This window comes from Procambarus clarkii, chromosome 19 (genome assembly GCF_040958095.1).
Source record: "Procambarus clarkii isolate CNS0578487 chromosome 19, FALCON_Pclarkii_2.0, whole genome shotgun sequence".
Lineage (NCBI taxonomy): Eukaryota > Metazoa > Arthropoda > Malacostraca > Decapoda > Cambaridae > Procambarus > Procambarus clarkii.
Genome location: NC_091168.1, coordinates 10,015,091 through 10,028,270, shown reverse-complemented (window position 1 = coordinate 10,028,270; position 13,180 = coordinate 10,015,091). Strand labels below are relative to the sequence as shown.

Sequence of the window (13,180 nt, the reverse complement as noted above, 5' to 3'; positions counted from 1 at the left end):
GCTAATGTATGTTATGTTAGACCGGGACATTAGCTAAGGAGTTCAGACCTACCAGGGACCAGTGCCAGAACCTGGCCCCTTCAGAGAGGTTTCAGGGAGCAATGGCCCTGGAAAACCCCTTCGTGGTTGGGGTTTTCCTTATCTGCCATCAACCGGGGTCAGGCACCCAGATAGGAAGGCATAACAAAACAAACCCCACATGGTAAAAACTACAACAAAAACCGAACAGAGAGGTAGAAAACTCCCTACAATCCCAAAGAACAATCAATCAATCAAATTACTGCCGTGCCAGTCGTCCGTGGAACCCCCCCCCCCCCGCATGGGGGGGGAAGGGCTGCGCTCCCATGGACATTTGGCTTCAGTCTTGCATTTCTTTTCCCTTCTTGAACTGTCTTCTTCTTGGCTTGAGGAGGATGTGGGAGCGTTGAGTGAAGGGCCTTTGGCCGGGGCGCTGTCTTCGGCAGCTAGGGCGTCGGCTGCACTGTTGAAGCTCTTTGCGCCCATCCTGAAGGAAGCGGTGTCTCTGTTTTTGCTTCTTGCCTCGCGTGCCATCAGGCTGCGCTCGCTCTCTCTTTGGAATCCGCATGGGCCCTGGCTCTTAGGTTTTCTTCTCCATTTTGTCTGTTGCTGTTTGCAGAGACTGTGGTCTCTCAGTTTCTGCACGCGGCTTCGTCCAGTTGTCGTCCTATGGCGGACTTGTTGATTCTCCGAAGCGGTCGTTCTCGGCAGTTTCAGAGGGGGTCGTGCCAGGGTTCAGGGTTCCGCTGGTCGAGGTGGGCCATTGGTGCCAGTTTCTGAGCCGTTGTTTCCTTCGGGGCCGGCGTCGTCTGGTCGGCGCGGTGATCACCCTGTTCGATATTTAGGTTCTCGTAAGGGGAGTCGGCCCTTTCGTGGTTCGCCCCGTTGACTGTGCGATGGGGGGAAGGCTCGCTCTGTTTGCTCGCGCTTGGTCCCACGATTTGTGGGCCTCTTTGGTCGTGTCATCCGGCCTGCGATGGCGTTGGGCGCCTCGTCCTCCCTTGGGGGGTTCGGGGCTAACAGGGCAGGTTTCCTCTCCTGCGCTTCATCAAGTCATCTTGGAGTGGGTGCGCTTGGGCGTGGTCGAAACGAATACGTCCCTCAGGTGGGTTTCCCTTCTGTTTCCAGTACCGAAACGGGACTGTGCAGATCTGAGGTTCATTCTGGACTTGTCCCGTCTGAACCCCTGGATTCCTTGCCCCTCCTTTCGGATGACTACTATGTCTCAGGTCTGGTTTCTGTTGCAGCCGGGTGCCTAGATGGTGTGTCTGGACCTCAAGGATGCCTATTGGCACGTTCCTATTCATCCAGGGTTCAGGGACTGGTTAGGTTTCGTGGTGGGGCGTCACGCTTACCGTTTTCGATGCCTACCTTTTGGCTTGAATCTTGCACCTCGCGTTTTCATGCTTCTGACTCGGGTTGCGGTGACCCGTCTGCGTCTTCTAGGGATTCGGGTTTTGGCCTACCTCGACGACTGGCTGGTGTGGGCCCCCAGTCGGTCGGCTTGTCTGCTCGCCAAGGACATGGTTCTTTCCCAGCTCACCAGGTTCGGGTTCCTGGTGAACTGGAGGAAGTCCCATCTGGTTCCGTCCCAGGTTCGGACCTGGCTGGGTCTTGTTTGGGATTCTCGGACCGCTTCCTTGTCTCTCCCTCCAGAGGCGTTGTTGTGGCTGCGGGACAGCCGTCAGCTGTTTCTAATGGGGTTCTGGGTCATTCGGCGGTTGCCCGAGCGGTTGTGTGGGAGTCTGAACTTCGCCGTGCTCGTCTACTCGTCTGGTCGGGTTTGGCTTCGGCGTCTGTTTTGGTTCCTTCGGGGACGTCCCTTCCGCCTCGCTTGCAATCGTTGGGTTTGTCCTCCGTGGTCATTGTGTCGGTTGCTGTGTCACCGGCTTCCTCTTCAGGGTTTTCGGGGTTCGGTGCCTTGGCGCCTTCCCGAGCCATCGCTCGATGTGTTCACTGATGCGTCGTCTCTCGGCTGGGGCTTTGTGACCAGTGCTCACCAGGCAGGCCAGGGACAGTGGGGTCTGTCCTTCCGTCGGGCTCACAGCACGGTTCGGGAGTTCGCAGCAGTCTGGCTTGCACTTCGGAGGGTTTGGGTCGCTCGGGGATCGATCATTCACCTCCATTCGGACTGTTCTCCGGTGGTTCATTGCCTGAACCGCTGGTTCTCCTCGGTCCTTGGCTCTTTGGGGTTGGTCTCTTCGAGTGGTTCGTCTGCTGGATTCTCGGGGTTTGGCTCTCCGTGCGGTTCATGTCCGGGGAGTGTCCAACGTTCTGGTGGATGGTCTGTCACGCTTCCATCCCCTGTCCACGGAGTGGACGGTCGACGACAACTCTTTTCGTTGGATCTGCCAGACGTACGGTCTCCCAGATGTGGACCTCTTCGCGTCGGCGTGGTCTCCCAATCTATGAGACGCCCTTCCATGACTTCAAGGCGTTCGCGGTGGATGCCTTTCGGCAGGACTAGTTGAGGTGGGGTTACCTGTACCTCTTGTCCCCGGTCCAGCTATTGCTTCGGGTTCTGGTTCGGTTGAAGACATTCCCAGGGAGAGTAGTCCTTGTGACCCCTTGGTGGCCGGCCACAAGGACTACTGTTTCCCGTGACTCCGCCTCTTTCAGGAGGTCCGCCCGGTCCGGTACAGGGCTGGTTCAAACTTCTTCTTTGCTCTTCGCGTCTGGTCTTTTTGACGCGGGTGTATCACCATTTCTATGGTGATCAGGTGACTTCGTTGATGGTGTCCCACCTGAGAGCTTCGTCTCGGCGACATTATGAAGTTTCCTGGCGTTCTTTTCGCCATTTTTTGGCTCTTCGTAGGTTGTCTCTTCTTTCGGATCGGGTTGTCTTGTCCTTTCTTTCTTGGCTTTTTCAGGACCGTCATTTGATGCCTAATACTGTCGCCTCGTATCATGCGGTGCTGGCGGAGCCGCTCAAGCTAGCGTTCGGGATGGACGTCACATCCGCCCCGTTTTGTAAGCTTTCCCGTGCTATGTTTCACCTCCGGCCTGCTCATGCGCCTCCTGAGCCGTCCTGGTCTTTGGACAGGGTGCTCTCCTATCTTTCCTCTCCTCGTTTTGTGGTGGCCCCTTCGGTTCCGGATTGTTTTTCCAAGGCTTTCTTTTTGTTGGTATTGGCCTCTGGGGGCCGGGTAGGGGAGCTTCATGCTCTTCTCCGGCGCAGGGGTTTCTGCTCTTTTGGTCCTGGGGGGGTACGTTTGTCCGATTGCAGCCTTCTCCATCTTTTCTGGCGAAGAACGAGACGGCTGCTTTCCGGAGGGGGTCCGTGGGTCATTGATGCTTGGTTGGTTCGGCCGGGGGTGCATCATGTGTTGTGTCCGGTTGCAGCACTTTGCCGTTACCTGCGCGCTTCAGCTGGGGTTGCTGGGGATGCGCTTTGGGTTGATCCGGTTTCCCTCGTTCCCTGTTCCAGGGGTCGGGTCTCCCAGGTTGTCTGCAGGGTTATTAAGTCTAGCCAGCCTGCGGTCTATCCTCGCACCCATGACGTTCGGAAGTTTGCAGCTTTGGCTGCCGTGTTGGGTAACATGTCTTGGGCTCATATTCGGGCACGTGGATTTTGGAAGTCGAACAGGGTCCTGGCCGCCCGTTATTTGGTGAATGTCCCTGCTCCTCGGCGTTCTTGTGTTCCTTTGGTTCGCAGGTTGCAGCCAGTTGTCTCGACTTCGCGTTGAGGAGTTTGTGGCCGCCGCCTCCCGGGTAAGTCCCTAATTCCTTCTCTTTGGGTATGTAGGTCCAGGGAGCCGTAGGGGCTCCCCACAGAAAACCAGCGTTGAATGTAATGAAACGCCATTTTCTGGGTGAGCCCCAGAGGCTCCCTGGCTACCCTCCCTCCCATCCGGTCGGCGGGTTATTTCGCGTTGGTTGAAGCCTAGTTTCGGAACTGAAGGCAGCTGGCGCGGTGAGGTCCAGGGCCTCCCCCTCCGGGGGGGGGACAGGCTGCGCGTACGACCGGCGCTGCAGTAATTTGATTGTTTGATTGTTCTTTGGGATTGTAGGGAGTTTTCTACCTCTCTGTTCGGTTTTTGTTGTAGTTTTTACCATGTGGGGTTTGTTTTGTTATGCCTACCTTTCTGGGTGCCTGATCCCGGTCGATGGCAGATAAGGAAAACCCCCAAACATATGGGGTTTTCCAGGGCCATTGCTCCCTGAAACCTCTCTGAAGGGGCCAGGTTCTGGCGCTGGTCCCTGGTAGGTCTGAACTCCATAGCTAATGTCCCGGTCTAACATAACATACATTAGCCCGATAAGCTCCAGGGAGCCTCCGCGGCTCACCCAGAAAGTGGCGTTTCATTACATTCAACGCTGGGTTTTTTGCCAGACTTTCCCGCCCTATAGTGGGCAATATATGCCACTTATATATGCCACTTACAATTTTTTTATTTTTTTATCCCATGATCAGAGAACACAAATTAACAGGTTTAGAAGAAAAAATTTTTTTTTTTTTTTTTGGTATGCGCCTGTGGGTGACAAATGCTAATTAGCCCTGAGCAACACAAGGGTTAGTCCCCAAGAACAGTTACCAGTGAATGAAGTATTAAGATGGCTGACCAGCTCCTCTATACACACGAAACACATTTAAAAAGTATTCCTATAATAAAGATGAAGAAATTCTGATTGGAAAGAGAAAAATGAGTTATTACATTAGGTGTGAACTGTGTGAAACATTGTTCTCGTGAGCAGGTAGCCCATAATATATCAATAAAGCCAAGAGTAATGTTAATATACAGTAACAATACTGTGTTTCTCTTGCAGGTCCCTATATACATTAATGGCATCTTTGACTATGAAGGTGACTACCACCCATCCAAGGCAGCTAATTACAGGGTATGTGATGGCTTTAATATGATCACTCTCTAATTTCAAATTAAAGTTTTATTTCTTAACAAAAAAAAAATTATTCAATTAATTCAATACTATAACAGTAACCAATATGTTAGTGATTTGACATATATGAGCTTCAACAGTCCATCATCTAATGCTACTGTACTTACTCAAGTCTAAATGGTCTCATACCTAAAAAATGTTAATAATATTTTTAAATATAAGAAAGCAGTGATATGTTTAGATTCAGATTCAGATTCAGATGTTTATTCAGGTAAGGTATATACATACAAGTGATGTTACATTAATGGATTGATATATAGATAGAGCTAGTACATACAATGCCTAAAGCCACTATTACGCAATGCGTTTCGGGCAAGAAAAACATTAATATCTAGAACTTAATACTAATTGAGCATAAAGAATAAAAAGTGTTGAGAACAAATACAAATAAAGATAAAAAAAGGGGGAACATGACTTAAAAAGCAGCACAAATACAATAGGTTGACAAACAGTGTTGATTAAAAAAAAAAAAAGAAAATAACAGGCATGGGTTGACAATAGAGGAGTGAGGTAGATTACAGGGAATTTATTAGGTAGTGTTTAGTTTTTATCTTAAACTGGTTGAGAGAGGTACAGTCTTTAACATGGTTGGGAAGGTCATTCCACATTCTGGGCCCCTTGATTTGCAGAGCATTTCTAGTTTGATTAAGACGTACTCTAGGAATATCAAAACTGTATTTATTTCTGGTGTGGTGCTCATGGGTTCTGTTACAACCTTCTATGAAGCTTTTAAGATCAGGATTGGCATTATAGTTTAGCGTTTTATATATGTATAATACACATGAGAGAATGTGCAGTGACTTAATATCTAACATATTCAGAGATTTGAGTAGGGGTACCGAGTGATGTCTGGGGCCAGAGTTGGATATTGTTCTAATAGCAGCTTTGTGTTGGGTAATTAGAGGACGTAAGTGATTTTGGGTAGTAGAACCCCAAGCACAAATACCATAGTTGAGATAAGGATAGATAAGGGAGTAATAGAGAGTCACCAGGGCAGGGCGTGGTACATAATATCTGATCTTAGAAAGAATGCCCACAGTTTTTGAAACTTTTTTTGATATATATAGAATGTGTCCCTGGAAATTCAGCTTGTGGTCAATGAGAATGCCAAGGAATTTGCCATCTAATTTGTTACAAATTTGGGTATTGTTTATTTTGAGATTTATATGACTAGAGGATTTATTGCCAAACAGAATATAGAAAGTTTTGTCAATGTTAAGGGTGAGTTTGTTGGCAGTTAGCCAAAGATGGACTTTATTAAGCTCAGTATTTACTGTGGCATTTAGAGCAAGAGGGTCAGGACTGGAGTAAATGAAGGTTGTGTCGTCAGCAAATAGAATTGGTTTGAGGTGTTGGGAGGCATTTGGAAGGTCATTAATGTAGATGAGAAAGAGGAGAGGGCCAAGTATGCTGCCCTGAGGAACACCAATGTTGATGGGTAGGGTGGGCGAAATTGTATTATTCACAGAAACATATTGGAGCCTGTCAGTAAGGTAGGACTCGAGGTATTGTAGGGAGTGTCCTCTGACTCCATAATGATGTAATTTAAGAAGAAGGTTATGGTGGTTGACAGTATCAAAAGCTTTACGCAGGTCCACAAATAACCCAACAGGGAACTCCTTTTTATCAAGAGCTGTATGAATCGAGTTAAGCATACTAATAAGTGCATCGTTAGTGCTTTTTTTGGGTCTGAAGCCATATTGGCAAGGGCTAAGTATATTGAGTTTGGCTAGATATGAGTAAAGCTGCTTATATATAAGTTTTTCAAAAATTTTTGACAAGTTTGGCAGGATTGATATAGGTCTGTAGTTGTTAACATCTGTGGGGTCACCACATTTGTGGACAGGCGTTACTCTCGCTTTTTTTAGAATATCTGGAAAGGTTTGGAGTTCAAGTGACTTGTTGAAGAGCAAAGCAATAGCAGGGGCTAAAGATCTGGAGGCTTTTTTGTAAATTAAAGTTGGTATCTCCTCAAGGGCACCAGACTTGGTTTTAAGGGAAAGGATTATCTCATTGACGTCAGTGGAGTTAATAGGCTTTAGGTACAGAGACTGTGGATAGTTACCTGTAAGATAGTCCTTAATGTCAGTACTGGAAGATGGAATATCATTTGCAAGGGATGAACCAATAGAAGAGAAGAACCTATTGAACTCAATAGCAGAATCAGAGGCTGAAAGCTGACCATCGTTATTAGACAGGAGAGTCGGTTTGTTATTTAAAGATTTCTTTGATCCCAATATTTGTGAAATTGTGCTCCAAGTTTGTTTAATGTTGCTCTTTATTTGAGTAAATTTATCTTCGTAGTATTTAGTTTTGGCTCGTCTAATTATCTTAGATAGCAATAATGAGTAATTCTTTGAGAATTCTTTGGAGACAATTCCTAACCTATACTTCTTCTCAAGGTCGTGTTTTTTGTTAATGGATTTCAGTATTCCCTTTGTAAGCCAAGGATTGTTAAGCCTTTTGCTTGTGACTTGTTTTGTAAGCCTAGGACAGTGGGTGTTATAAAGGCTAAGAGTTGTTTGTAGAAAAGATTGCACTGCTAGGTTGATGTCCCCTATGTTACCTAACTCGAACTCCCAGTTGACATTATCAGCAGCAGTTATAAAATTGTTTATAGCAGTTTCATTGTGCAGCCTAAAGCTGCACAATGTGTTTATTGCAAATTACACTTGGCCATATCCTGACTTGTATTTTAATTTAGCTTATAAATACATATTATCTCTTGTATTCTCGTTCTTTCTCTGTTGCCCTCTTCCACTATCTTCCCCCCCCCCCATACCTTTTTACCCCTCTCACTTCCTGTCTCTCCCTGTGCCTCTTTACTCCTCTCTCACTTCCTGTCTCTCCCTATGCTTCTTTACTCCTCTCTCACTTCCTGTCTCTCCCTATGCTTCTTTACTCCTCTCTCACTTCCTGTCTCTCCCTATGCTTCTTTACTCCTCTCTCTCACTTCCTATCTCTCCCTGTGCTTCTATACCACTCTCTCTCACTTCCTGTCTCTCTCCCTGTGCCTCTTTACTCCTCTCTCACTTCCTGTCTCTCCCTATGCTTCTTTACTCCTCTCTCTCACTTCCTATCTCTCCCTGTGCTTCTATACCACTCTCTCTCACTTCCTGTCTCTCCCTGTGCCTCTTTACTCCTCTCTCACTTCCTGTCTCTCCCTATGCTTCTTTACTCCTCTCTCACTTCCTGTCTCTCCCTGTGCTTCTATACCACTCTCTCTCACTTCCTGTCTCTCCCTGTGCCTCTTTACTCCTCTCTCACTTCCTGTCTCTCCCTATGCTTCTTTACTCCTCTCTCTCACTTCCTATCTCTCCCTGTGCCTCTATACCACTCTCTCTCACTTCCTGTCTCTCTCCCTGTGCCTCTTTACCCCTGTTACCACCCTGGGTTCCTCAGTGGAAACCAGAGGTCAAAATTGAGTAAAATAAACTACCTTTTAGTAGGGAGATGCATGGCGAGGTGCACTTGTTTGTATCTTCCCTGCCAGACGTAAGACTATTCTTGTTTCTCAAAGAGCATTTAAAGACTGAGCTTGGGGTTGATTATTAAATAATAAAATAGGCACCAACTATGTTTACTAATACTTTCTAATCATTTGTAAAGTAAACCTGAGTAAACTTGGGATAGGAATGCTGTATGATTAGTTGAGTAGTCTGCTGACAGCGAGTGAACTGAGGGAGGAGAGTGGAGACGCTTCCTCTTCTCTGTTGGCGTTGTGGTGAAAAGTACTTCCTCCTCTACCTCTTGTCTCTCTATTTCTGTGGTTAACTACCGAGTTAAGTATACCGTATTGTGTCCTCATTGTCTGGCATAGGCGTGTTCTAATGTGTAGAATATTATACTTTGTATGAATTAGGTGTTCCTAGTGTTTATAGTCCTAGTTATTCTAAGGGAGTCCCAGTGGAACCACGTGGCCTCCCTACCCTAAGCTGACTCAAGCTTCAAGTTCTTCACTAGTAGTACTTTACCCTAGCTTGTTCACAGTGTAAACCTTGTATCCTGCTTATGTGGACCAAGGCTTTTAACGTAAGATAGGGTGGTAAAGTTATTATTATTATTGTTTTTGGTGTGAGTGTATATGGGGGGTTGTTAAGGGGTTAATAAATAAGTAAGTTAGTTGAAGGAGTATCCATTCTTCCTGTGTAGGAGATCTATGATCAACCTCTAGGCTGACATGATCTAGTAGCAAATTAATATTCAATGTGGATATATTATTTTGGGAGCCGGTCCTTTTAGATCTCCCATATTGGATAACTCTTAATGCTAACTACTGCCCCTACATCCATTTAATACTAGACTCCCCATAGAACATACATTTATTTATAACAACCCCTCTCTCTCACTTCCAGTCACTCTCCCTGTGAATCTTTACCTTGCACTTCCAGTCACTCTCTCTGTGCCTCTTTATCCTTCTCTCACTTCCAGTTACTCTCCCTGTGCCTCTTTACACATCTCTCACTTCCAGTCTCTCTCCCTGTACCTCTTTACCCCTCTCTCACTTCCTGTCTCTCTCCCTGTGCTTCTTTACCCCTCTCTCATTTCCAGTCATTCTCCCTGTGCTTCTTTACCCCTCTCTCACTTCCTGTCTCTCTCCCTGTGCTTCTTTACCCCTCTCTCACTTCCTGTCTCTCTCCCTGTGCCTCTTTACCTCTCTCTCACTTCCAGTCACTCTCCCTGTGCCTTTTTACCCTCTCTCACTTCCTGTCTCTCTCCCTGTGCTTCTTTACCCCTCTCTTACTTCGACAATCTCTGCATGCTTCTTTACCCCCCCTCTCTCACTTCCAGTCGCTCTCCCCATGCCTCTTTACCTCTCTCTCGCTTCACCCTCGTTGAAGAAAAACCTGAAAACCACCGTTGAATGTAATGAAACTCCATTTTCTGTGGGGAGCCCCTACGGCTCCCTGGAGCTTATCGGGCTAATGTATGTTATGTTAGACCGGGACATTAGCTAAGGAGTTCAGACCTACCAGGGACCAGCGCCAGAACCTGGCCCCTTCAGAGAGGTTTCAGGGAGCAATGGCCCTGGAAAACCCCATATGGTTGGGGGTTTTCCTTATCTGCCATCGACCGGGGTTAGGCACCCAGAAAGGTAGGCGTAACAAAACAAACCCCACATGGTAAGACACTACAACAAAAACCGAACAGAGAGGTAGAAAACTCCCTACAATCCCAAGGAAACAAGCAAACAAGCAAACATCACACTTTACTGCCGCGCCGATCGTCCGCGCAGCCCTCCCCACCCCGGGAGGGGGAGGGGGGAGCCCCGGACCTACCGCGCCGGCTGCCAAGCTCCAGTTCGTTCGCTAATGTCAACCGGGATTGACGCTTCTCTGGCCTCAGTTTCCTAGGCGGTGTTTGCCTTGTGTGGCGTTCACTGCCGTGTGTTGTGGTGTGCGGTGGCCAGGAGTACTTCATCAGTGCCGGGGCTGCATGTGCTTAGTGGCTGACTTCCCTAAGCGCCCTGTGAGTACTGCCCTTGCGTTACAGGGTTATCTTCCCTGGGGCGTTCGGGAACCATTCCCGTAGAGGTTCTTGCTGCTCGGCATTTGCCTCGCCCTTGGGGCCACCTGGGGCTTGGGGCCCTTGTTTGGCCCTGGGTAGGGATTGGTATTGTGCTGGTTAGGGCGTCAAGGTGTTGCGCAGCCTGCCACCTAAGCGGCGGCCGGTTTCTGTTGCCTCTGAAGACGGTGTACTTTTGCGGGGTTTTTCTTTTGTTTTTCATTTTCTTGCCTGGTGGGGGTCTGCCTAAGGTGGTTATAGTTCCACTGGTAGTGTTTGGCGGCCCTCTGCTAGGCCCCCGTGCTTGTACACGTCTCGGGGGTTTTCAGTGCTATAATCTACCCTCTTGTTATGTTTGGGTTTCTTAACCGGTTAGCAACACCTTGCCCGGGCTTCCCGTAGTTGTTACCCTACGGGCCCTGGAAACCCCTGTCTGGGCTCGGGGGACCATTGAATGTGTCTTCCGGGTTCCAACCCGTCTTGTACGGGATCGTTGGTTGCTGTTCCCTTGTCTCCGGGTGACAGTCGCCATTTTTACCTCCGTCATGCTGCCTGTTGGGTCACTGACACCTTGACCCGGAGTCTTGCGAGTGATTCTCTGCTTGTTCTCCAGTACTCTCCTGATGTTATTACTGTTCAGAGTACAGGCGGCATCCGTGTTGCAAGCTAGGTTAGGTTGCTGCAACATGCTAGGTTGGTTTCCCACTCGAATGCCCCGTGGCCGCCCCGTTTGGTTAGGTGCTGCTCGCCCCTTTCTCTCCATGTTCCCGGCTCCGGACCGTCTGCGTGTTTCTGGGTCGGGGCGGGGTTCAGTTGCGGCAGAGACTCGGGCGGTTTTCGGGGGATGCCCCGTTCGGGTTGGGGATGGAGGTTTGAGCCTGTGCCTCCTGCCAAGGCTTCTGGGTCTTACCAGCGGCCCTTTCTTGTTGCCTTTCCCATGGGCTCTTGCTTTTCTTTCAGGGCGGAGGGCTTGGAGGACGGCTCTGCCCCGGGGCCTCTGTTGTTGGTTCCCGGGGCTGTGGGGGATGCCTACTAGCAGTTCTGGGGCGGTTTTGCCCCTTCAGGGGTTTTTCTGCTGTTGGGCGTCGTTTTTCGCCCTTCCAGTCTGCTAGCTTCCCACATTTGCTGGCGTGTTTTTGTGTATTAAGCGTCAGTCACAGCCCCTGCTGGCGGCCATTTTCGTCTGCCGGTTTCCCGGCGTGGCCACCAGGGCGGCGTTGCGGTTTGTTTACATGCGTCTGGGTGTGCGAGCGAGCGTCTCTGGTGAGTTTTCAAAAAATTTGCAGGGTTTTTGTTCTCCTGTTGTCGTTTCTTTGTTTTTCTGGTGTTTTCTTGCCGTTGCCTGTTCCTCTGGGAACGTTTGGGTGTTGATTTTGGGTCTGAGCCTCTGGGTTTAGGCTCAGTGCCCCTGGCTGGTATGCTTGCTCCCACACCTTGCCCCTCGGTTTTCGGTCTGTTGGGACCGTTTTCCCAGGGCGTTCTGCTGGGGTCTGTGCTTTGCCTTTTAGTGGTGTTCTCCGCCGGCAAATGTGGTGGTTTGGGCTCCCCCTGGTTCGATTCTGGGTTCCTTTGGGTTCCTTGGTTTCGTTCTGGAGGTTTCTTCCTCTTGGGCCCCCTTTTGTGGGTTCAGGGGACTTTGTTTCCTCGTGTGACCCGGTTCTGCCTTTTGGGGTTCCGGGGTCTTCCTGGCTTGCAGACTGAGCTTTTTGGGTCTTGGCACATGTTGTGGTTGTGCTGGGACTTTGTGGTTTTGCTGTCGAGGTGGGCCTTTTGATGCAGTTTTGTGCCTTCTTTGCCTGGCCGGCGTAGTGCTCTTTGCCACTAGTCGGCGGCTTGTGCTTTTACAATATATGTCCTCACCTAGTTGTGCTTGTGGGGGTTGAGCTCTGGCTCCTTGGTCCTGCCTCTCAACCGTCCGTCAACAGGTGTGTCGGTTCCTGTGCCTCTTGGGCTCTGTCATGTCTACATGTGACATTGTATGGGGGTCAGCCTCGTTACTTGTGTGAGGAGTCGCCACATTACTTCTTAGTGCTTTCCCGTTCCCATTCTGACACTCAAAAAAAAAAAAAAAAAAAAAAAAAAAAAAACTAATTCTATCTGTGGCTCTTTTGGGTACTCAGTTTCCACCTGTGTCCCCTAGTGCGTGTGCCCCTTGTGTTACATATCTTGTCCTTCTCAACCCTGTCGATTCCCTTGGGTATCTTGTATGTGGTGATCAGGTCTCCCCTCACTTCCTCTTCCAGCGAAGTGTGGTTTCATTTCCGTAGTCTCTCCTCATGACTTCGGTAGTGTACTTTTTCTTTCTGAAGGGGTTCTGTTCCCTTCTCTGTTGACTGGGCGCTGGGGGAGCAGCTTGCTCTGTTGCCTCTCGCTTGGTCCCGCTGTTGGTGGGCGCTTTGGGTTGTCTTCCGGCCTCTGCTGGCGTCGGAGGACGGCTTCTCCCCCTTGGTGGGGTTCAGAGCTGGCGGGGTGGGCTTCTTCCCTGCGCTTCGTCATTTCCTCTTCGTGGGTGCGTGGGGCGTGGTCGATCCGCCCCATCCTTCTGGGCTTCCCGTCTGCTCTTTGCAGTCATGAGCTTTTCCAGTCTGCGGTTCTTCTGGACTACTTCCGTCTGCGCCCTGGATCCTCTGCCCTGTTCGGAGGACTGTTGTCTCCTGTTCGGATTCTGTTAGGGCCGGGTGCATGGATGGTGGACCTGGACCTCCGGGTCACTTCTTGGCACGTTCCTCTCCAGTTTTTCTGGGGCTAGCACGGTTGG

General features: G+C 49.2%; 1 protein-coding gene across 5 annotated transcripts in view; it reads left to right on the top strand.

Annotated features, from left to right (window-relative positions):
* LOC123757626 (maltase A2) overlaps nucleotides 1-13,180 on the top strand; it is a 443,152-nt gene that overhangs the window by 330,053 nt on the left and 99,919 nt on the right. For all 5 annotated transcript variants that reach the window (XM_069326926.1, XM_069326925.1, XM_045741456.2 and 2 more), the window contains one exon: nucleotides 4,786-4,857. In XM_069326926.1, coding sequence (XP_069183027.1) covers nucleotides 4,786-4,857 — 72 coding nt within the window. The remainder of the gene's footprint in view (nucleotides 1-4,785; nucleotides 4,858-13,180) is intronic.